General features: G+C 40.5%; 1 protein-coding gene across 9 annotated transcripts in view; it reads left to right on the plus strand.

Annotated features, from left to right (window-relative positions):
- Positions 1 to 26,527, plus strand: part of LOC126380284 (trithorax group protein osa) — a 95,033-nt gene that overhangs the window by 26,923 nt on the left and 41,583 nt on the right. For all 9 annotated transcript variants that reach the window (XM_050029576.1, XM_050029583.1, XM_050029585.1 and 6 more), the window contains exons 3-4: positions 2,777 to 2,923; positions 10,386 to 10,448. In XM_050029576.1, the coding sequence (XP_049885533.1) occupies positions 2,777 to 2,923; positions 10,386 to 10,448 (210 nt within the window). The remainder of the gene's footprint in view (positions 1 to 2,776; positions 2,924 to 10,385; positions 10,449 to 26,527) is intronic.

Here is a 26,527-nt window from a genome sequence, read left to right on the forward strand (position 1 = left end):
CTTTGATGGATTGGTCGGCGACTGGCGCGAAAGTTCGACTAAAACTCGCTGAATTCGAATGCCAGGCATTAGTCTCGATTTCCTTCTATCCTCCGCGCGACAAACTTTTATCACGAAATTATAATTCAGCGAAAGTTCTCAGAATTTTTCGTGTTTTGTTTTGGGCGCGGACATCCTGCCACCTTACCCATCCCCCTGCTTTCAAAGTTAGTCGGGTGACATGGATTGTTAAATAAAATTATATCTTACCAATTTTTGTTTTGAGAAAACATCTTTTCAAATCATAATATTTGAGTCCTGTTTGTTAGGAAATTGCGTATAGATAGTTGTACGCTGTGGTAATAAGCGAATTTGGTAGAGCTAATTAGAGTAACGTCAGGTACGGTTGCAGTGATCGCAAAGCGTGGAGCAGTGCGACGGTGGAGCAATGACAATAATATCCGGCAGCACCGTATAGGCTGTGGTATCGGCTTTGAGGCTAAATGAAGCGCTGCATATCCAATTACGTTTGATACCCCCACAGTATAACGTTCGAGGCCAAAACCCCATTAAGAACCAAACACTTGTATAGCTTATTACCCTCTGGTAGATTGGGATGTAGTAGCGTACTGAAATTAGTATCCCGACGTGTCAGGTGGCTCCTGCTAAATACAATATACACAATATGTTTTCGCGCTAATATATTATCGCGTTATAGAAGTATACGTTTGATACTTATACGTAGCTTAGTTTATTCAAATAATGTATACTAAACTCTTATAAATTGAACACGCACTGTAAAAAGAAAGAACCCATACAAATACCAATACACCTTGTTAAGACCCGCAAGGTTGGTAAATAACATGCTTATGTAACAACACATTTTGTTCCGCAAACAAAAAAAAACAAAACCGGTAACACATGCCGTTATAATTATTTAAATGCCTTGTAATTATGTAATCGTCCTATTATCAAGAGCAATACACATTACACGTTAATATTGTGTAGGTAGGTCGCGAGCAAAATGACGCCTCATTTTATACAATGATCGGTTATTAGGAAGGGTGGTTGGATATGAAAAGTGAATGACTCGAGTTGACCCGGATTGTTTCAATATGAGGGCAGCTTATTTGTAGCCTTGGAACGTGACGTGGAAAGTGACTGCGGCGAGAAAGCACTACGATTGATGCAACCAGTCTGCAATCCTCGCCGATTTGTGTCGAGGACGCCTCTGGCCTTGCTTGCTGTTAGATATGACGTTATGGACTCGCCCTCCAATCAATGAATGGAATCAAACTGTGAATATGACTCACCTTAAACCAAGTTCAGGCTAGGGAAATGTTAAGAATAGCACAGCTACAACTACAACTGTTTGGAACTAAGAGTTAATACTCGTAATTTCGTAAACAGTAGTTTATTTTAGTCTTATAATAATAGTAATGACTGAAATGAACCTTGGCACGACAATAACATAGCATGTCTATCGTAGTTTCGTTCTTTTGTCAATTTTAGATAGGTGACCAGGCGTCCCCGGAACGTTAAAATGTGTTGGTGGTGGTTTCGTTATAGGCACCTAGGTGGAGGCATAGACGCGTTGCAATGCACTCGTTGGCAAGTAAACGGGTGTGCATAATGGATGCTCGGTCAAGGCCGACCGTGGCCGCCGACCTGTACTGCACGTGCTTGATTGTTCTATACTTAGTAATTGTGTGCGTACGCCACGCTAAACGGGAAATTAATGTTACACACTCGACATTATATTCTTAACTCCTGCAACTCCTGGCAAAATTTTACTACACGCCTCAATATTAAATAAACAGAAAACCTACTAGCCCTAACTTCAATGTTCACGTTCAAGTTTCTTTGCTGCTATGACCGTGAAAGTTCAAAACTGAAACCGCTCAACTGCAGAGAAAGTACTCCGAATAACGTTGGAAAATCATTTTGGTTTTAGAAAAGGAAAACTGTGTAAGAAGTTTGCGTACGCTCTCGACATAAGAAAATCAAGAAGCAGAAACTTTGATAACACATGAATATTGTCGCGGGATTTGGACTTTGTTTCTCATTAAACAAACCTGTTTTGTGTTCCAAATATTCAAAGAAAAGTGTGCGAGATTCTTTACAACTTTTACTGGGCAATTCTGCTATCGTTTAATGGAATTAGGTCATTCGGAGAAGTTTGGGGTGGATGGAGTGTATAATAAAAATGTAATTAGAGTGGGCGTGTTCCCGACGCGATCGGAGTCACGGCCAAGGACACGCTTTGTCGACTACGATTAATCGAGTGCTCTCATTCGGAACTGATTGTCAGCCGATCGCGCTCCTTACTGATCCATGTCATTATCTACTTGATATTGTCTCGAATCATAATTGTTATCAATGCCTTTTGCACATTTTATACACACACTTCTTTCCCTCACTTTGATTTATTAGATAGCTTAATAACGATCATTACTAATGTAGGTATTTATTGCAATATCGATTAATAACTATTAATAGCTGTTGCGGATTAGTAACAACATATTATATTTATCTTAGCTTTGTTGTTTTGTAAGCCATATGCGGACGATGATGATAACAAAGCTAGAAAAATTGCCGCAAGATCGTTCGCCGAAAACCATGAGGGCCGGGTGCTAAGGTAAAAGGGATGCCTTTGCCCAACATTAGGACCAGGCTAGAACATTTTTTATTAGAACTACTACTACTATTCGTCTCTGTCTACCCCTTCGGGGATACAGGCGTGATACTACTATGTTCTTTGAGAAAATGAAATGTATTAATGTACAATCTTCGACAGGGCTATGAGCGCGGCGGTTCTCCGCAGCCACAGAACCAGCCGGCGGGCGCACCGAGCCCCGGCGCCGCACAGAGCGCCCCGGGGCCCATGTCGCCCACGCAAGACGCCCAGCATATGCCGACACACGGCTCGCAACCGCAACACCAGGTAACACCGTTTATCATAGCCCAAACTATTTCTGTCTTGACTTTTCTCAGATTTGCCTCGGATTGTATTCACTACTTCATCAGACAAAAGGGGTTGGGGACTATGACCCGGTTCAAAATGGGCCGTTAGCGATAAGCGCTGAAAGAAGGAAATTATAACCCAACAGTAATATGGGCCTAAGCCATGGTATAAGAAAACCAGGTACGCTCAATCCTATGACAAGCCGCCATTGCTAGCCCTTTGTTGACGTAAGTCTAACCATTCAATTAGTATCTCCAAAATTCCAAGGCCATAAACTTTATTATTGAAAATTAAGTGAATTACTGACATGACTCTGAATTTATTTAATTATTATTACTTGTCACATATATAAATAACATTAAAACTGTAAGTAAAACTTTTACTAAAACTTAAAAATTTCCTTGCAAAGTAAATATAAAAACATTGCTTGTGGGTAATTTATTTTTTAAGAAATGGCAATGCAGGGCGGGACGACGTCAGCTGGGTTAACCTTGAAATGTTAGCTGTCACTTTTGAGCATACCTGGTTTTCTTATACTATGATCTAAGCTTGATACGTAGAACCAGTTAATGAATTCTGACATAATACATCTTATTTTTCTAGCTTTGTTATCTTAACCAGAAAACACTACTCCTAGTCCAAAGTTCCATTGCTAATGTCGTGTAGGGCGATTAGAGAAACAAATCAGAATGTTCCGACGTAATTATCAAAGATAAACTTGTTTTTGGCAATGGGCAATGGGCAATTTCATATTTTTTTATTACACGTCTTTTTGCAAGATGTTATGGTTGAGGAGAAGATATGGAAACAAACTCTAGCAACACACGTTTAAAAACCTGGATGACTTAAAGGCGATGATGACCTAAACCCTGCGTAATGATTGACGATTGTGGTAATAATTGTAATCTATCTTAAACAAATGGCTACGAAGGTAATGACTTTGGGTTTTATATAGATCTAAAGTGAATAGCCTAGTTAACATAAGTAACAAAAGGCAAGGTCATTCCATATTTAGAATTTGTGTACTGCCCATAATTTGAGCTCGTTAAGTCTTCGGATTCTATAAATATTTAACTTATTACAAACTTACGGACTCATTCTTTCGCTCGTATAGGAAGAGAGTACTAACCTCTTGAAATAAGATAATTTGAAGTGCCATTATGTATTATGTAGACACGCTAGAAGTGCGGGAGAGCAGCAAACACTCAAAGTTTGTAGAATTTTTATGTTCAGTCGAACGAGTGTTGCTATAATATTTGGTGGTAATATGGGGAAGAACATTAGAATTGAACAGTTGGAGCAGTAGCACAGCTTATAGAGCGGTTGGCGAAGCGGCGTCATGTTTGCATTTCGTTTATCGCTCGTATCGCGGCAAGGCGGCGCCGGTGGCGGAAATTTTCGATAATTTCGGCCGAGTCGGCTGCTCCGACCGACATACGTTTGTGCCACGAGATAGCTCCTCGAACCGGCAAGATAAACGGCTACTTGCGAATAAAGAACACGATTTTACTGCCACGCCCGTTCGCGCTATAAAAAAATCTGGAAATACTCCGAAGACTTTTTATAATATAATAATGGAATCGGGCAATCGTAAAAATCTTAAACTGAAGATTGCGAGATAAGCACGGGAATGCGCTGGATAATTTTATTGCGAAAACCATTAACGTTGGAGTAAATAAAGATTTTCATACCCCTTTCGGCATGAAGTCCTTTACACAGTGAATATTTAAGTAGCGTGCTGACTGGCAGTTACAGCGAAATATATTTTCATCTGAAATGTTTTGTTACACTTGTAGTTGGATAGAGCGTCAGCACGAGCATAGATAGGAATCTGTATAGCTTTAGCGAAATTGAACCCGCTCTATATGGAAAGTATAGTAATCCACGAAACTCGGCGGATGGAACTTCGGCTATGAACTTTACTGTTATCGCTCCACATTAAACTGCTTCCCAATGTACGGAACCCTCGTTGTTAGCAATTTTTAAAAATTACCTCCCCGACCATAACTATTTCAATAAACCGTCTATGGTCATACCCCTCCTAATAGACGACTTTTACTTTCCCAAACTTTGTTTTGATATTCTTGCTCTCTTTTATGTGCTGTAATAATCGTTGAGGATATGGAGTTGCTTTGTTTGCATTCGTTTTTATTTTTTCTTTAGCTACTTGTAATAATTTATGAGCGGCGTGTCAAAATAAAGATTATACTACGAGTACACCTAGCTAGGTGTCGTGCAGTAAATATATTATTAGCATTTTATAGTTATGCTTAGATTAAGAAACATATTAATGTACAGTTTAAAACTACCTCGTGGGTTTATATCCAAATTCCAACACCTATGGTAATGGCAGTAGGGCCGAGGCCTTAAAATCGGATCAGTGCGATGCCCTAACGAGAACTTATAGCGATCGATAAGAAAAGTTCGTTTATACGAAGCGCGCCAGTTGAAGTTTGTTTAATGTGGACGACACGATTTATTCGTCAATATAATTCAGATTTAGTAGTGCAGATCGATGGAATATTGTAATCTTGTCTGATATAATATATGACTTAATAATAATTAAGATGAAGGCATGCGCAAGGCGAGAAGCAAAGTTAACGATTGGTTCGTCATAGTGCATCGATCAGAATTCTCGGCGCGGAACGTGAGCGCGGTGTTTTTGGCACGCTCAATTCCTCGCGATTTACATATTTGTATGGGCCGGTCTCTAGTTGTATGAGACGCACGTGGCCGGCCTAGCGACTGCCGCTCTCTACACTATAATGAATAACGTACATTGTGAATTCACATGCCGACGGTATCGGTATTCTCGCAAACAAGTATTTACTAGAAGCTGCCTACATATTTACAAGGGGCGGTACACAGCGCAGGGATCCACTATCGAAAATTTACTTTTATTTGCAAAGTACAAACAAAAGTACAGTCTCCAGATCTGATCAGACCTATGGGATGATGTGGATAGGTGATAAGTAAAGAATGTATTTCGAAGTTAATGTGTTCTGTGCTTACAGAGACACGTTCCTACCGAAGGAGCACGGGGTGCAAAAATTAAACGTCAGTCAGCTATCACGTAACTGACGGAGCAGAACACTCCGACCCTCCTGAGGGAGCCTCTCCTGTCGATTCTACGCGCGGCTTCCAAGTAATCGCCGCGCACACTACAATTTATGCTAACGTAAAACATCGTCGTCGCTGCACTATTTTACTCGCAACCCTCACTGAATTTACCCTTAACCTACCAAAGTCTACGAGAGACTTTAAAAAAATAAATAAAGAAGTAGTACCTAAAATAATTGAATAAATACTTTCCAAGAGCTCTATTAACTTCTATTATCTCAGATCCATCTTTACGTATCCGTTGTAATCGCAGAATAAGTTGTATAGTTATTAAGCAATGAAGCATACCTAGAAGCCCTATTCTCATATCGATGCTATCTACGGAGGCAACATAAATCTAAACTCCTTACAAAACTCGGGGCACCGAGCTGCGGTTAATACTCCACGATGTCAGTGGAGAATTTTGAGAGTCAAGGGCCATTCCGGCATCGTGATCGCTCGAGAGTCGTACGGCCGAAATGAAACGTCGTATCTTATTTTATGATTAGCGGCTCGAAAGCGCTTTGTAATTTTGTTAGTTCCGCCTTTCTGGTGCTGGGGGCGAGCACAGCGAGTGGAGATCGATGCAAGCGTTGCGTGCGAGTGCGAGCGGGAGGCCACCACTCAATGCTTGCGCCGTCCCTGTCGCTCGAACCGCCTACCAGGCAGCCATGTTGTGCTCGACCTGCGCTCGCCCGACCGCCATTGTAGCGTTTGTAGTTAGTGTTGTGCGCCGGCTCCACTCGACTCGATACCTCTCCACAAACATTCTACGAACACCTTTAACTCAACTAACTTTGATTTTAACTTACGATCTCCGTAAATAACTCTCGTCTCCTTAAACATTTCCTTACAAACAGCTTATATAAGCAATCAGCCGGTAATGAACCAAGTCAGTTATCATTTGCATTACCCCCTACACATATAGGTATCGTGAGTTATGATTCACGTTAATGTATAAAACGAATGGTATTATGAAATATATCAGCAGCGAGCGATCGTTATGAAGTAAACATGCCGTTTGATATTCAACGCGAGTAGAGAAGTCGCGAATGTCGATAAAAGTATTATCGATAGGGAAAAACGTGTAGTGGACTTATAGCCACGGCTCCGGAATTAAAATGTCAGACGTGCGGCAGCGCGGGCGAGCGTGGGGGCTCGCGGGAGGCGCGCCGGGCGCGGGGGGCCGGCGTTATTAATAACCATAAGCCAGCAGACGCACGAACGTCCAGAGGGGCCATGCCAGCGCGCGGTAATGAGGAATCACTAATTACATTTTACTGGACTTTACTATTATACCTACGTTAATTACACTCTGATGTTCTATAGATATGGCCAATGTTTTTCAATAAAACTGCCTGCTGTCAAAACCACCGATTCCATTTATTATGCGATTGGATTTTATTTTGGGTCGGTGATCGCTTTGACCGGCATTGCGGCACACGGTTTCGTATGTAATCGCATTGTTTGATAGCAGAGCCGGTGCTGGATATTAGATATCGGGCTCGGACAGAATGACAAGATATAATGGCGTGGCTGGCGGCAGGGTCCGCTTTAATATTCCCCGGCAGTAGGCACGCCGGTTGCGCGCGACAGCTCTACCCGCTCGCTAGCCCGGCTCCACTCCGCCAGTAAAAACTCAGTATATTTTATTGTCAAGGAAATATATTTGTCAAAGGCCGTGCGATTAATTGCTTGACTTTCTGAAGTGCGCCTCGGGGATTTTTTCCCTTTAAGCGTTTGAATGAGTTATTTTTGCATTTACCTTCTTTTATTCATTCATAGTTCAAATATAAAAATAGAATTGCTATTATTATTTATCAAAGAGTTTACGATAAGGGTTGAAGTATATTATCTATTGATGTGATAACATATTAGGACTATTTTTATCGTATTGTAGGTCATAATTATATACGGCCTAGTCGAAACTATTAGTGTGCTGTTCATGAACGGTTTGTAATTATTGTTACGGAACTCTTCTTCAATTAAAGCTTGGCAGTCATGTTAGTCATTCTCGGAATGGGCAGCCCGCCACCGCACGGCAGCTTAAAGATAACTTTTCGCTTTTGCCCTGTTTTTCCGTATAAAGAGCAAGTTATCGTCGGGACGAGCCGGCGCTGTTCTCATAACAAACTGCAAAATGCTCGGGATTCTCGGAACTTTACTGTGGCAGCCCCGCTCTCGGTTGGGAACCTTTAAAGCGCTGACTGTGGGGCGTACATTCTCTCCTGCGGCGCAGTCACCGCGCCCGCGCCCGGGCTGTCGGGAATTGCCGAGCTGGATAAATTATGCCGCTCGCTCCCTTTTGCAATCTCCGCAAAATAATACAATTGAATCGTAGCAGAAGCTTGACGATCTTTGTCTTGTATGTCGGCCTTGAGCGGCTAACGGGTTTACTATAACAGTTGCAACTGACTGCGGACTTCGTAAACTTAGTATCAACCCTAGGTCGATATCCGAGCTCGCAGCGACTACGTGGCAATATGTAGTTGGAGTACTTGTGTTCTGGAGAGCACGGACAGAGACGCAGCGCTGTGTGCCGTCTACAGTCGCTGCTCTCTCTGGCCACTTCACCGCTGCGCTACATACGACTTATGAGCGACATTCTCTCACACGTTGCCTTCACAATGTGCCGTGAGAATTTAAAAGTTAGCGACTGACACGAACACACTCATCTGCTTGCACACTCGGAAGTCGGGTTTTGTACGTCGCGCTCCCCTTCATTACCCTCTGTATTCATTCATATCAATACTTACCATTAATTAGAGTGTAGGTATATAAATTACCTGCATATTTATTTTGTAGTGGTCAGTTAGACAAGCCAACCAATTCGCCTTGTCCGCCTCTCATATAATTATTCTGCAACACAAATTGAATTACCTCTAAAAGTCGTTACTTGAAAAGCGGCAGTAATCGTTTAGATGGTAATAGTCGTTCGAATCTAATTTCACTACGGCATTGTTAAAGTAGTTTACATGTTAGTTTATATCGTATTGAGTCAGGACTGGCAATGGGGCGAGTGATCTGTTATATGTTTTGCGTTCCCGACCGTCGTAGCCTGCCTCGTAGTCAGTAATTGCTGGCGAGTCTCCTCATCCCTGCGGCGCCACGGCGACGTACGTTGCATCAAACTTTATTCCATGTCTCTAATTATGAATGTTTTGATTCCTTATCTCTGTCAAGTGTAATTTGCAACTGACAACACTATTAATTACTTTGCAAACGCGAGTAGGTATGACCTCGACTCACTTCATTACTAAGTTCGTACTCGTGTTACATTTCTATTCGCCCCGCGCGCTTATTGTGTTCTACTACATAACGTGGGTAGCAAAGTAATTTAGAATGAAATGCTTGTTTATCATAAACAGTTTTTGTACTTTGCGCCAGGGTAGACTCAACGTTAAGCGTTTTACTGCCCGAATGGGCTTTTTAGCAGCCAAGTGCGGTCTTCGGCTTACAGTGGTGCATGAAACTAACTTTGTTCTGAGCTCGTGAACTTTTTGTCCGGCGCTCGTTTCAAATTGCAATTTAATTCGAATTGCACCAGTTCTGACGGAGTTACCTTTAACCGCTTGTTCGTTGTTATTTGTCGTTGTGACTTTCCATTATACGTTTCGAAAATTGAACCTTTGTGTATTAAGAGTAAAGAACATTAATTGCTATACGATTTGCAGTTGGATCCAGTAATGTATGTTAGATGTACAAGTCTATGTGAAAATTTATATGAAATCGTGCTTTAGTGATGTGTATCTGTACCTATTGCAACGCGGGTAAGGAGCATTGAAGAGTATAGGATAAGAGGTAGGCGCGAGGGCTGGGATTATGGGTCATATAAAAGGCAGTTGAAACTGGAATGGAGTAGCTGGTCGGGGCCGGTGTCTGTGTCAATTAGTCGCCCACTGGCGCAGACGCTGCGGACGGATTACATGCGATCATGTCACTGCACCGCGCCGATGTACACCGAGCATCGCGGCGGCCGCTCGCCTTTATTACTCTGTCGATGAACGTTGAATTGATCCTGTTGTCGTTAACAAAGTTCATTTTCCTCAGAGTGCACTTCGGTTTGTTACTAAAAGTAAATCCGAAGGTTTGGGTATTTTATCACCTTATTGATGTACACACATTTCTAACTATTACAAAGATATACATGGCAACTGCCATCTTGTAACGAGGTATCTAAAATACCCTTTGTTATAACAATCCGTATAACTTGTTATAGCTGCAATAGAACATCTAGTTGATGATTTTCAGACGAGCAAGGTATATTTAATAATGATTAGAATTTAGAACTTTATAATTGGATTAGATATTATTATTATAACAATTTTGTGTTTTGTCACAGGGCTACCCTCCCCCTCCGAGGCCCCCTCAGCCGTCCACGCCAAACGCGCACGATCCTGACTCGGTGAGTACATTCCATTCAATATGCTGTAACCCACAACCGCATCTATTTCAGGAAAAATTAGCGCAATTTACGCGACAAAATCGTTATGGAACACTTTTCAAACTACGATTAGCATTAGAAGGCATCAGGAACGTCGGCAGGCGTGATCAATCGGCGGAGGCCACCGGATGAGTCAAGCCCTGTATTAAAAAGCTATCAACTCAACCGCTCACATTCTTAATAAGCCTGCCATGAAACGTTGGTAAAGCTGATTTTAATCATAATACCCAACTTTAAACATAATTTACTAATAATATGAAGGCAGATATTTTTGCGGGTGTATTCTGTGCAAATGATGAAGCCAGGTTCAACACTAATGGCTATATGGCGTAAGCAGCTGGTCATAATAACCAAGCACAACGCCTGTACATAGGTAATGAAGCTTTGTTTTGTTTATGACCGTGCATTATTTACCTACAGAATAGAGATCCGCTTATAAAAATATTTATTGTAATCAAATCGCGCCTCTGCTTCAGTATGGCAATATGTGTTCGATGCACGTACAGGTAAATTAATTATAGCTCCGTAATGATCTATCTTCATGAAGGCATTGATGTCAAAATTGATCACAAATTTAACTGATTAACGGTCATTGTGAAGCGGGTATGCCGTGTACGTGGCAATTAACGACGCGCATGCAGTTCACATGTGCTGTAGTGTGTCTCCCAAACCGATGTCGGTGGACATGGCGCGCGGACTACGTAATGATATACGTCGCGTCTTCATTAGCGCGCACATGTGGCCTGCGAGGCTCGATAGCGGCGCGCCGCGCCGCCGCCGCCGTCGCTGCCAGGCCTGCCACTTTTATTTGTGGACTGACACCCTAATACTATATTTTCTGAGTTAGCAATCCAGCACGACATTCTAAATGAGCTTGTTTGCTAAATTGTGTCGCCTCACCGCATTGAAACTCCAATCGTCGTTCCTTAACTAAGTTTATTTGCGCTAGTTTATATATGAAAAATGAAAGCAATTTCCTACATATACGCACGACGGAAGTCGAAGCGAGTGTCGCCCCATGTAGTTTGTATGGTATCTGTTTATGCCATGTTTGCTTTTAGAGTCCATTACAGTAGATCGTTTAGCTATTTCATTAAGTGTGGATCAAAGCGAGGCCGTGGAGCAGAGCGCACACAGCCGCGGGCGGCGCGGCGCCCTCTGCCGGCGGCCGCCTGCTGCATGCATTACGACGCGAGCGATAAAAAGAATTGTTTGCGACACTCGCTCACCAGGGCTGCCCTGGTTGCTGCCTGCCCCGCAATCCACTACGAAACTATGACACCCAAATAGCGACGAATCTCGGATCGGGCTCTAAACCACTGAATTCTTCTTTTATCAGTTTAAATTGATATTTGGGTCAAAGAAAATTGATATCACGTGATTTCCAGGATTTATGCTCGGCAATAGGCTCGCCCCCACATGGGACTTAAACATAGTTGGCGTGGAGTAGGTGTATAAGTATTCACCTCTGCCTACCCTTTCAGAGATATAGGGCTATAGGACTATGTTACGTTGTTTATGTTATATAACCATTCACCTAAATGCGTTTGGAACGTGATTACTTGATTCGCCAATGTTTGAATGTTTGCACTCCAAATTTCCTTTCTTATAGATCTTTCTGTAAATGAATTTTATAGTGGAAATAAAATTGATTTCTCTTTTATAATTTAGTGCTCGACATTTTGTATAATAATTTGAAAGGTCCCCGTTACCAAGCTGCAACCCTAAAGCAATGTATAGATAGAGCAGGGCTGTTTGATGTTGATTGATACCGTTAGGCGGGCGCGCATTGTCTCGCTCGGGCCGCCGGGGGAACCCAAATGAGTGGAATTATTAAACCGGGGCCCGTTCCGCGATGTGACGCTTTTTGTAATGAATGTACCGACCGCTCGACAGCGCCCCAAAACGAGGGGGACCCGCCGAGCCGCTCCTATCAATTGTAGCACAAACGCGGCCCCACTGCCAACCCTACCATTGTCAGCATTGCTTTGTAATCGAAATTTTGAAATTGTAATGATTTCCAACTTTCTGCACCGATCAGGTGGTGAACGGATCACACTATACACAGGTTGATTTTACCACGAATAACTTACAATGAATAACCTACCTGAAACTCGTCTGTGAACCAGTTCATAAACCTACATTTTGGTAACTCGTAAAACGACCATAACGGGACAAACTCGAGTCGACTGCCAGCCCTGTAATTGGAAATGCCTTGCGATACTTATTCTGAAATTGAGATCGCTTTTTTTTCTTTTCTTGCAGGGTCAGTTATTACGGTTATTCTTTACCGAGAGTATTATGAAAAGAATCTCGCTTTTATAACGAAACAATTTTAGTTGCGGTTGTGTCATGGACACACATTCTGCGCTTTATGCATTTTGTATTGTGAATGAAAGCTTATTACAAAAGCTGCGGTATCTCGCATATCTTATACAAGTTCTCGTTAACAGTCATTTTAAATTTGGAGCAACGTCAGCCCAAAGGGAGTAAGAAATTATTCACCACGAGTCGCAGGCATTCAGAGCGCGCAAGAAACGCGAAGGGTTCTAATTCGAGTTATTTATTTATGCAACTTAGTGAATGACAGCCCTACAAGCCGGCACACGAGAAATGTACCAGTCTCACGACCGGGTAGGGGAGTGCATTGTAAAATGTCCTTTTTACTGTGCTATTCATAATCGAGTAAGCGCACTCCATACTCTAAGCTCAATGGAATCTTTTTATTCGAGCCGCACAGGCCTTAGCTGAACAACATAAACCGATGAAGCTCACTTTTTACACTTATCTCAAATAATACAAGGGAAATAGAAAACTCTATAGCGAAACAGAAACACAGTCGTATATTATTACTTTTAGAAAAGATTTACGTAACAATGTCGAGGTAATTCATGTAGCAAAACATTGTAATGTAAAAAGCGAGAGGCAGGGCTGCGCAGTGCTCGCTGCACGTTCATAATAAACGAGATTGAGTGGGGCGGTGTAGACGCAAATGAATGACGCTAACAGCGCGCGCTGTAATCAGCCAGCCGACGACGTGTTCCCCTATAAAAACAAATACACTCTGAAAATTTTCATACCAAATTTCGCTACAACAACACACTCCAAAGCTGTATTCATAGTCAACTACCAAGTGCTACTTCGCTACCAAATAATATAATTACATCATCTTGCACCTTTTCACTCAACGAAAATTTCATAAATTATTTTTTTCTCAGATTCAAACACGGACTTAGTTTTTGTAGACATAATATACCTAAACATCATTATCCGTATTTCGTGACATGGAATAAGAGTTCGTAGGGGTTTAACGGAAGCTCTCAACCGAGCGAGCTTTCGTCGTAGACAGAATTTGGACTTCAAACGAAATAACTTTATCGAGTAAGGTTTGTCGCGGGCCGCGCTCGCTCCTCACTCCTCGCCGGCACAACTTTTATGATGGAAGAGCCGCGCCCGGCCCCCGCGCTATATATTGCTGAGAGTCCTCACACACTAACAAAACAACTTATAGAATGAAACCAAAAAGTTACTTGCGAAACGTATTTCATGTTTATTTCACTTATATTTTACTTATATGTATCATTGTATGTATATATCTATAGTATGTGTATAATATATATATTTAGTATATAAGATTGTGTATGTATATATAAAATGTGTCTATTGTTTTATTTTACGTATTTGCGCGCTACACTGCAGCTGTACAAATGTACCATATCCTTTGCCGAAGGTTGTCTGGAAGAGATCGCTCTTAGCGATAAGGCCGCCTTTGCCCACCTTAGAATAAGTTTATCCTGTAAATGTTTTGTGTATTTGTGTGCAATAAAGTGTTTTTATTATTATTATTATAACAATCTTAAACAATCTTGGAAATAATAATAATAAATAATCTTGGAATGTTTCAATCATATTCTTAATGCTGGCAATGATGGAAAGGACAATGATTCACGCTTCCATTGATCCCTACAGTTGATTGCTCAGATTTGATGTTAAAATGATTCAAACATAACCTATGCCATGCGAAAATTGAAGCGCTTTATGTTGGTGCGTAACTGTAGGATGGGGCGGCAGCAAATTTCATTTGCCAAACGGGGGACTCGTCGTACAAAATTGCGCGTAGTGAGACGCGCGCACGAGTACCTTCCGTTTTTAATTGAATAAGCCGAGAGCGCTACATAATCCGACCCTGGTGCACCCCGAGCGCCGAAATTCACGTCGACTGTTTGTTTTTGTTCCCAAGTCTTATTTCCACTGCTTTCCGTTTCAACTCTCTCTCGCGCTTGCTCCACTTCGCTAAGTCCACGTCCCCATCGATGCAAATTAATTTAATTTATCATTAAAATTTACTGGATTCGCTAATGAATCTCAGTTAATTATGCTTAAAATGAAAATTTTGTTTTATCATTGATTGAACGGCAAATGTATATTTGAACGGCGCGTTAAATTATAACAATGTTTGTGAGAGGGAATAATAAATTGTGCATTGATAAAATTTTATCGAGCACGTATTTTATTTAGCCGCTCGGACAGATGGATGGAGCGGCCGCATTCGGCCCGAATGTAATTATTGCGGTCCGATTTCGATAATGCGCCGCGAGGCCGCGCGCGAACAAAATGTGGTCGGGCACTCGTTTCGTTGAATTTTAATAATTTATACGGCTCACAAAGCAGATAAAGCCTTTTGGAGTTATTTCAGTTCGAAATTATGCATCGAAAAGCGTGTACATTTTATTCAGAATTGCACATACCATAACACAATAACTACGTTAATTTCAGTTTTCATCGAATTTTATTATGTTAACTTACCTACATTAATTTGACGTTAGGTTTTGCGTTTCTATACGAATTGTAGGCAGATATTTCGTGTTATTTAAATGTAAGGAACACTTTCTATAGAAGGGTCTACAATAAAAAGATTTACCCCAATTACAGGGTGGGTAGGTCGGGTGAGCGGTTTAATCGCGCTGTAAAAACGCCGGATCGCCGGTAACGAGGTTGTAAAACCGGACCCGCTGCCCTGCAACCATACGAAATGCTTTTTGATAGGTGCGCACTAAAAAGGCGACTGGTTTGCCTATTTATAAAACTGCCCGTATGATACACGCTAAATATTCAGACTACCATAAATCTAAAACATGATTAGTATATAGTCTGTTACGTTGGATGACATGCCCTAATTTGTGCAACATTCTCAAATCGTGAACCAAATCCTCCTATTTTAATACTGCAAAAATATCTCTGAATAAACATGTCAACCGCAGCCTGCTACTGTCCTCCATTTAACAGCTTTTACGTTTAGATATCCAACGGTTCCGATATGACTATTTTCGTTGTCAACGCTGTCTATTGCCAGGCACAATTGATATTCACGGCTGGTAAGAACATAAATTCAAAATTGATTGCAGTAGACTATTATATGCGTTCCGACGAGTTTCCATACACATTAGAGCCTCGTGCGGTTTCGTGTGGAACGCGATGTACGGGAGGCCGCAATAGACCACTAAAAACCGTATGCATGCATGTGGTGGCGTCTTTACATGTACCACTATACCTGTTCATTCTCGTTCATTTTCTTGCTATTGAAAATTCATAATGGAATTTTTAACCAATGAACAAAGGCCCAGTCAAAATAACAAGCTACTCGGTAAAAAGATCTACCTAAATTACTTCATGCATGTAGTTGCGTATCTACTTTTTTCATTTACTACTTACTATAAATGCCTTAGGGCTGATTTTTCAATAAAATAATTTTGTCAATGCTATATCAAAATGTTGTATGAAAGACTTTATACTACGAATGACGCTATTTGACTGTTCAAGAAATCAAGAAATCGGCCCTTTAAAGTATATTTTATTAACATTATTGAAGTATAATACACAAAATATTAAGTGGTCACATCATGATGTAGCTATAGTTACATAGGACATGACCACTTATAGTACTCCTTAAAACCAAGTTAAGCCAAAAACTGCTGCGGGCGACTACGAGAAATACTCAAATGAAAAGTGCATAACGTCTTCCGTTTTAATTAACTCATTTCAGTTACACTGGTTCTGTAGACTAGTTATTTAACAAAGAAAGACTTAATGAAAGCCTTTGAATCCCAGAATTGTGAGTTTTGAAATGCAATGTTGTTACGGAATTGATTCGTTTTAGTATAAAAAAAGTGTTCGTGAAATTGCCTACTTCAAAGGAACAGTGTTATTTTTTAATAAATTAAAATGTACATAAAATCTGTGACTGTTGAATAACAGTAAACGTTAAGCGATACTTGACAATTTTGTCGATATTCGAGCCGGTGCGAGTGAGCTGAATAACTGTAACCTCCTCTTTGGCGGATCGTTATTATTTTTTTCTACTCCTCTACTTTAATCTGGCATTTAAATAACCAAAAAGTCTAATATAAGTACATACATAATTAAACTCTTTGAAAAAGTGTACGCTCTATGGCCTATAAAAGCATTGTTTACAAAGTGTAACTGTACTATAATGTCGCCAAAAAAGCATTGTTGTTGTTTTTTTTTTTTTTGACCTGGAAACTGGCACCTTTACTTTGTTTGGTGCCATAGATATACTATAAAAAAAAAGTATACATTTGCCGCCATTTTCCCGCGCGTTGGAAAATAAATTGGAAAATTTTTGTGTTTCGTTTAAAATTACGTCGTCGTAGAAAAAGTATTGTATGCAACGTTGTATAACTAGGTCAAAAAATGCTCGTGGCGTCTCTTATTGCGATGTTCGCCAAGGCTCACATCGCAACTCACGCCACTCGCATTTTTTGACCCTTCTTATACAACTGTTGCATAAAATACTATAGAGTGCTCGAATGCGGATGTGTGTTGTAGCTTTTGTCGTAAAAGCTACCGTGTCGTTTTATAGCGCGACCCAGCACCGGTGCGCCAGGGGTCGGACCTACTGCTCCGGGTGGTCGTAACCTGAGACCACCCTCCCAGCTTGTTTATGAATTTTCATAAACTAACAATACCCTGTTACGACGGACTACCTAGACGTATCCACCAAAGTTAACACTTCGAAAATTAAATTGTTTATCTATTTTAGTACCCAATTAGATGTAATGGAAATTGTTGTCACTCCATCGTTTAGAATAGCTGTGTAATATCCCATCAATAATCGAGACAATATAGTAGGGTTAGGCTATTGCGAATGCATGTGGGTGATGAGAGGGCTATTATATACCAATTAGCAACATAATCCTCTCACGTGGCCATTGTGCCCGATAACTAAAGTGCTTAATTTAGACAACAATACCATGGTAAGTGACCTTGACCGCTCGGACAAGTTCACCATATGCATCTATTGCCTACTAGAGAAATAGGAGATTGTTAGAAGTAAGATACATATTCATTTCTTATATTGTTGTATTGATTTGCGTTAATAAAACAGTCCTCAATTCAATGTATGAAATCCACAATGAAATCGAAATCTAGTTGATTTCGATTTAAAAGCAATCCATTTGAAAATCAAATTACGGCGTTGGTCTAAGAACTCCATTGAACAGGAAATCGAGGGTTTACATGTTTTGATGCTTTTTAGTTCAGTTGTACTCGCAACCGGGAAGTGATAGTGTTTTATTAATCCGTGGTATTGATATAATAGGCCTCAGGTACGTGCGTTCTCAATTGCCCTAGGCCGACTCAATAACAAGCTCTGCTATAGTCTGCTCCTATCGGACATCCACCGATTCCGTAATAATCAATTGATCAGAACCGCAGGCAGGTAGATTTTATGCTCCACTTGAATACTATTGTTTGCGAATTTCAAGACCATTGAGTTTTCATTGCTCTGACAAATGTGAAGTTCATTTGATTGCCTAAATATTGCAAGCGTGGCTTGTTCAAGTGCATTGATTGTTGTAACATTGAGTATGCTACTATTTAATGAACCAACCCGGGAATGTGATGGCATAATAAGTGATGGTAAACACCGTGTGTGTGGCATATTGCGGGCCGATACAAGAAGTCGAATAAAGATTTTAATGAAGTTTTGAAGAAAAAGAGGAAAACAAAAGTCAGCTGTGCGACATAATTGTTTATCGGTAGGTAGAGTTAGTCTATTGTGATGGTGACGGCATTGACCGCGCGACCCCCGGCTGACGCAACCAGTGTCACCGCAACCATCAATCACACACTCGTTGTGACGTTTCGCGACCTGTGCCACAGACACCCGATGCTTGCCACGTCTGTTGCTACGCTAGCACTTTTACTACCCTTAAGGGTGACCACTGTGAAATGACACGCCACTTACACGATTCATAAAAAATATATTATCAATAATTTTTTAGCCTCTGAAAAAATCCAATTAGCACGTACGTACGTCACGTACGTTTCGTTTAAACATGTTGCAAGTTTTGTGAAATGTTCAGCTTAAGTTTGAAATGGCGTTGTTGAGGAATGTAGTACGAGTAATGTGCAACTGGCAGCTAGCGAATTAGAGTATGAGGCGGGGAATGATGTCATCTGATTGCGATGAGCAGGCACGCCTCGGCCTCCGCCGCCGATTCGTGACCAAGACTCTAAACGACTCATACATACCTAGCCTCACTTGAAGCTGAACCGCCCGGCTGCATTCTGCAATGCCACAAAACGAGCCGCTTTTATGCTGCGACACGGGTGAGTGGCAAAGACCCGTCCGCCAAAACTTATCAATAATTGTAACGATCTGCAAACACATAAAGATACCGGCATAGAAAAATACTAGCGAGAAGTCACGCGTTGACCGCAAACCTGCCATCTGTCCACGGGGCGCTAACGGCATTATCATACTAATTTATTTTAAGAAGTCCTCTTCCGGTTGGCTGCCATCCAACGGGGAAACCCCCACGTTACGAGACGATTTAATAAGTATGTTTTTTTGTACGCTTTAATGTGTGTTGTTTACTGATGTTTGTGTTTGATTCTCATTCATGTGATGAAGTTCGTTCAAGTTTCTATCCTGAACCCGCTGTTAACTTATCTGAGTAGGAGCGTGGGCGGATGTCACGTGGCATTTGTATGTATAGAATTTATCGTGAACTTGGCGGGTTGCAGCCACCAAAAGCATTTCTTGCGTGAAAGCGAGAGTTCGAGAAGTTTGTCGGGTGCGCGCTGCGGCGTCGCATCGACCGACACCACGGGATTTGTTTACCTACACTTTTACATTATGTACAACTCCGCGTATAGCTCTGCTCCAAACTCTAGTATCTCCTTAAACTTTGTTTGTTAGGTATCACAACGCTCAGTGCTGTTACTGTCACTTTCTCTTCACCTACAACGATAGGTGTGTAGCGTGACTATACAGATATAGACGTCTGCGGTGGCTGAGTATTCGTCTGTTTACACATGAATATTCAAGCAAAACGGTAATTTTATTCGATTTACATTGTCATTTGTTAATCAAAAGTAGGTACTATAGAAGGATTATTTGTAACTGTTTAAGATATTTATACTACACCTGTTCGGCAAGTGCCTTCGTAATCTTTCGAAAAAAGAGGCAGAAAGTACGACATTCTTTATTAACTCATTAATATTAAAAGTTTTTATATCCAAGTGCGCTAAATGTTATGTACTACTAGCGATGAGGCCGGCTTGGCCACCTCGCCATTTATGTTTAATTCGCATGTAGTAGGAGGCGAGCCTATAGCCATTAACCGGGCACAAATCCGTGATATTAATTATCTGTGATACAAACATGAATTCAAACTCCTAAAGTCGAATTCAGTGGTTTGGAGCCGGAACCGGGAAACAGCACTATCACGCATTTATTATAAATAAAATAATGAATACATAAATAAATACTTTATTTAATGCCGACATTCCTTTCTTGTCAATATTATATTATTATTTATTTCACGCACGAGATAAATTTTAATTTGTGTGTGTTAAGGCCGCTACATCCTCGTTGGTAATCGGTCGCTTTTTTTTCCATTCTCACTATGAATAAAGAAAGGCTCCATACCAATATTATACATCTGGAAGTAACTCTGTCTGTCTGTTACCTTTTCGAACTTCGTCTCCTTTCTAGGGACGGATTTGTGTACTTACGCTATGTTACCCAAGTCCTTGCATACGAAGTCACACACTTCTAGTACTGCATAAATACAATATTACAGTGTACTGAATAACTTCCAGTTTGTGAGCTTTTGAAACGAACTCGTTGAATACAGTGACGCAATGCAAGTTCCGTCATTCATTGAAAAGGTCAGGGAGGCGGCAAGTTTATCGCGTCAGCTGTTCCCGGCTTCTCGTTACTACAATACCTTCCGGTCGTTTCGATAACCACGATACTCGTACATCTACTCGATTGTTTAATTTTATACTTCGTTGTGAGTTTCCCCGGTTGAGGCGAGGGATGCCTCCAGACAATAAATAACGAGTGCAGCGATTGCGACCGCCGGTCGGGATAAGGGGCTCGGGGAGGGGCCGACCATTTTAATGTCCCGACGCCAGACTTTATATTAAACATTCGACCTTGACAGTGGCCTACATCGACACGGGACACGCATACACACCCACTTCTTACGCCATGGAAAAAGTTCACTCAAACTTTCGACACTTCTAAAGCTATAAATAATAACTGTGACGTGTTTGCTCGGCCGCGATGTTTACGTCTTATCTTGCGCTTCGTTGACGTCGCCGGAGGTGTTACATTGCCGATCTAACACGGTTCATCCTTATCAACATACCAACTATAACAATTACAATGACCGTGAATAATATATGTATTTTCCCGTTATCGTTTAGCATGAATGAACTGACGTGATTCAGTGAAATCGTACAAAGTATCTCGGCGAATATTTTGAATTCCTTCCACGCAAAACAGAGCCACGTGTTGTAATCGCGAGTGGATTCAATGTTCAATATTTGTGCGTCGAGGCTCATAAAGTTGCGTGCACGCTAGCGCATAAATCCTGTAAGAGTTTATGGGACAGTTCGGATGATCGAGGGCCTGCTTGCGTTCCACGAACTCTTGAAAGTGCTCACTAAATATACTCGTAATACAACTCGTATGCCTTTCTCTATATTGTCATTTTGGAACATAACTTTGCGGGGATTTATTTATACGCTAAGCCACTATAATTTTATTTGGTGGCAAACTCTACAGAACAGACATGCTACACACTACTACCACACTAAACTACAACATCTAAAAATAGTTTCAAAGAACTATAAGTATTACTACAGGCATAATAGATTCATAAGAAAAGTCTTATTACTTTTACTCTATTAACTGCAAATGGAGGATTATGATATTATATAATATAGTCGTCGTTTTTAAAATTCAAACTAAAAATGCTTATAAGATAACAATCCCTGCGTTAGGAAATAAACTACCCCGCCGGTTGCCGCGGCGACCGTGCGCCTTGCTACCTAATATGTGGCAATAAAGTAACAAGTATTATAAATAGAGATGAGCCGACTAGCTGATTAGTCGGCCCCTGAAACCCGACTAATTATCCACCTAGTACTGTAGGAAAATACTGTTTCTGAAGTTGGAAATATACACGAAACTATGAAATGTGTGCAGATGAGGCAGAAAACTATGAAATGACATCCAGGAATGTTCACTAACTTAAGTGTTATTTTTATGCATTTTCACAATTGGAAAATAGATGGATCAATAACAAGGGACTTTCAATTTACTTTTCTTTGTTTTCCTGTTTAAAGTTCTTGAATTTTCTTCCTGATTTTTTAATGTCAGCTATTTTGCTTTTTCTCTGAAAGCTCCTTTATTTATTCTGTCTTTAATCTTCAACATGTTCACTCCACTCAGTAGCTCATAAGGAGACATACCAGTGCTCCTCCGGTAAGTACTATTGAGACATCTTTGTACAACTTAGTGAGTACTGATATGATAACCCTGTGTAGTCTCTCAATTTGTCTATATAATATAGGTATACATTCAAATGGGCGTTCCTCAAGGATCCATTTTTGGTCTGTTTCTTGTGCTATTCGACTGACACTTCTCTTATGTTTAAAATTGATAGAAAGCTAAAGAAACTTCAAGAAACAAGGTTCAGGCAACGCAGGTTCTAAATTATCTCATTTTTTAAACTCTGGCATACCAACTTATTTTCTTGTTCTTTATACAGTATCAAGCCCATTAGCTAGGTATATAGTCTTCAAAAGATTGGGCCGACAACATTTATTTTATGACTCTCTGGTGGATGTTTCCAAGACTTTTCTTTATTGTCATTTCAAATGCCTGAGTAACAACCACCAAAACTGGTGTTAGTCAGTCTTTCAGTCTCGCTAGACTTCAGACTGAGAAAGCGTACTGAGTACAGTTTTCCATATTCTAGATCGTTTTTAGCATAAAAATTGCTGAATATGCTGTATTCGAAGTATTTGTGTGAGCATCAGTTTCTCTTCATAGATCAAAAATCTTTAAGATTGTGTGTTACCCAGGCTAGGCTTTGCACATTAAATTGAAATTGAGTGTTTTTCTTCAATGAATCTGTTAATGACTTAGCTAAAACGGCATATTTTTTTTATAAACTTCCTGACATTATAGCACAATCCAACAAAGGCGTGCAGTAGCTTGAAGTCTTGGCTTTGGGTACGAGTATGTTCTGAGTACTTTTATCTTCTCGGGTGATGGTCTTATCTCTCCATTTCTGATAATGTGCCCCAAAGATTCTACACTCTTCACCACTAGTTGACTTTTCTTCCGATTTATTTCCAGGCCATATTCAGAAGGTCTTCTTAACACTGAAGTCAACCGCTGCATGGCTTGTTGCTCGTTCTCCCCTGAAATTAAAAGATCGTCGATGAATACCTTTACAATACCTTTTTCTATTCGGTCTCGGAATTTAATACTAATAAACCGTATAAAAGCCTTCAGGAAAGGAACTATGCCGCATGGTGCTTTAAAAAAAAAACGCTGTTACTGTCCATTCATAATCACAAATGTGTGTAGGGAATTGAGTCTTCCTATTCCCCAAGGTAAATAATATTTTTAGGGTTCCGAAACTCAAAAGGAAAAACGGAATTCTTTGCAGTCCGTGTGTCTGTCAATTTTGTTAATTTATTCAAACTTGACCTCCTTTTTAATCCAAAGTGCTAAATATATTTGTATTATGACACTTGTCCGGCAAGTTATCAAAAAGTGACAGAAGATAGTGATTCTTGACCATTTTTTGATTCAGTTTCCTGCAGTCGACACAGACCCTTAAGTCCAATGGGCTACATATTCAAATGTACGTACGCAATTAATTTCATCTTGTAACGTGGTGATATCTATCACCTTTGAGGTGTACTTTGATCAAAATGGGAGCTTTCTTCATCTTCCCTGGCTGACGTCACCAACTTGCCTACTAGTTGCTGTTCCTCTGGCGACACCTCGAGACCTTAGGTCAAAATGTGACTACACATCTGAGCCATCCATAACGTGACTGGTGCTTCAAAAATTCTTGCCTAATAGTAACAAAACAAGGTGTAGCGTTAACTTCTGTATTATAAAACAATGTCCCTATAGCATGTGCCGCCCACAGGCACTTGTTGTAATTTTCCCAAGCGCACGATTTTTTGTCCAACCAAGCAAGTCCCGCCAATGCCTCGATACAGTTTTCTTATTTACGCAAAGCCTAACTTTCATAGCACTGGTACGATATTTAGTTAACGTTATTGCCGGTATCAATAAGCGTACTCATTTCTATACCAGCATTTTTTACGTTTTTTTTTGATAGGTGTTCTTGTGCCTGTCATACGTTTCTCGACTTTGAGTACGTCACGTGTTGTTGACGCGTAGCGTAGCCGCCATCTTGTCCTTCATTGTCAAATTTCACTTCTTAGTTGCGTTTCGCTTCAAAATATAAGGTTGACGTTTGAGTTCGGAACCCTGAAATAACATTTGATGAATAAATGATTTGATGGAAAGTTTTCGATGATAAACCTTTTCGATAAATCAGCATCGACAGCACTTCAAACCCGTATTTTTATTTTATTATTTACAATTCACAAAAATACCTATTTTCTTCTCCTCCTGTGGAGACACCGCAGAGCATTATTTTGTTGGTTTCCTTGTCAATACATTGTAAGGCGACGTAGTCCAAATTCTTTCATTAGCATCCAACATTAATCTAGACAACTTTCGTCTCGTGACTTTTTTCCTTGCGCTTCTTTTTTTTACTTCATGTTTTTTTTTCCCGTCCATGTTATGGATAAATAACATGTTTTCAATAGCGCCGCCTTTAGCTGCTTCCACGGTTTATGAGACTGTTCAGATTTTATCCACAGAGCCGCCGTTCTTGTGAGAGCTCGTCGCGCTACCAGTAACTTTTGCAATGGTGACCACGAAAATATTTGGCGTTATTGAGAGGGACTATGAAAGTTGATTCCGTAGAGGTTACTCTGTTTTGTTCCCAAAGACACCTTCCTCTTCTTCACCGTCGCTTATCGCGTCGCCGGTCTTTAGGCATGTTGGAATAGTGATGAAAATTTTTCATCCACGCTGCCACGAGTCACGCCGCTAATCTCAAACTGCAATATGTTTATGCTCCAATTCCGGATGAGACCCCAATTGTTGAGTTGAGACAGGGTGGTACAAATGAAATCCAGGAACATTTACTTTCTTTTACATAGTCTTCACAAATATCTTTATAAAATATTAAATCGTTGTACACGCCATCTTCCTTTCATCTTACATTTTGAAGCTAACTTACTCAACGCCGACTAATCGGCGTGAAGTCGGTGCATCTCTAATTAAAAAACGTGAAATATGTTCTTCATAAAAACTATTGACACAAACTTCAACAACATCACTTACAAGATCAATTAACAATTTAATCAAATTCGCTGTCCTATTGAACCTTGCACTAAGCAAAACATTGTTTATGAAAAGCTGATCGCTGAGCAAAGTGTACAGTAATCATGGCTTGCAAATTATGTAATAGTTTCGCCGGTATTGTTATTACGAGGAACTGTAATGTGGGTCACAAACGAGAACCGAAACAGGGTCGAGATGACATTGACGCGCTTGTGTTACGTTTCACATAAATTATATAACATCTGTGTATTATCTTCAAGGTATACGAAATGTGCACGTGTCAACCCGTAGACATGTAAAGTCAGGTCTTTATGTGAATAAGTTTGCATTCGATAGTGCTTATAACACTTCGTTTGATGTCCCTGTAACGTAAGAGCTTGTGAGAAAGCTAATGTGCCGTTACTGTACGCTCACTATTCTTATTACCAGATCCTGTGTCCGTTTCACAATCCACAGAACCCTCTATCATATGACAAGGTCTCGTTGCACTTAGCAACCAATTTATTTACGAAATAATATACGCACGCAATGCAATATTTACTGCCACCTTGACATTGAACGATCATCGAATGTAATTTGTTACAACAACCTTATCTAAGAATCGGCGCACAGAATGTATGAAAACATCGTAAAATGGTTTATTTGTACGGAGTCTAACGTTATGTCACTTGTTAACTTGTTATGACATAATTTAAGTAAGAATTATCTACTTTATTATTATTTACAAGTTGTAAGAATAACATTGGTCGGAACGATGGCTGGACGTTGGTGGCGGTTTCGCTTGCAGGTGTTCGATGTCACTACGAAACTGGTCGGGCATCCGGTTGGAACCTCGCCCTGCACTCGACAGATGGCGCTATAAGCGACGGTACTTAGACATTCGCCTTTCATTCTGTCCAACACAAGCCTCGTTCGAATCCCTCTTATTCTTCTGATATTGTTATTTCATTACTATTACGAGAACGCTCTGTTACAAATTCTTCAACATTCATATGAAGATGGATCGTCATTAAACTCGTCGTACTATAGGTAGTTAAACGAATTTGAATTCGAATAGGTAATTAGTAAATGTTTTACTAATACAATTAGGGAACAATTCGCTAAAGGTCCTCTCAGAAATACTTTGACGACAGTATCGCCGTAAGACAAATTGTCTAATTACGGCGCGGTCGGCCGCTTATATAACTAATGGCAGCATAATCGGGCTCGAGGAATCCGATCGTAAACACGCTCGCTAACCCACTAAAACATATTTCTTTTATTTTGCGGAGCGGGC

Source organism: Pectinophora gossypiella, chromosome Z, assembly GCF_024362695.1.
Source record: "Pectinophora gossypiella chromosome Z, ilPecGoss1.1, whole genome shotgun sequence".
In the NCBI taxonomy this organism is placed as follows: Eukaryota; Metazoa; Arthropoda; class Insecta; order Lepidoptera; family Gelechiidae; genus Pectinophora; species Pectinophora gossypiella.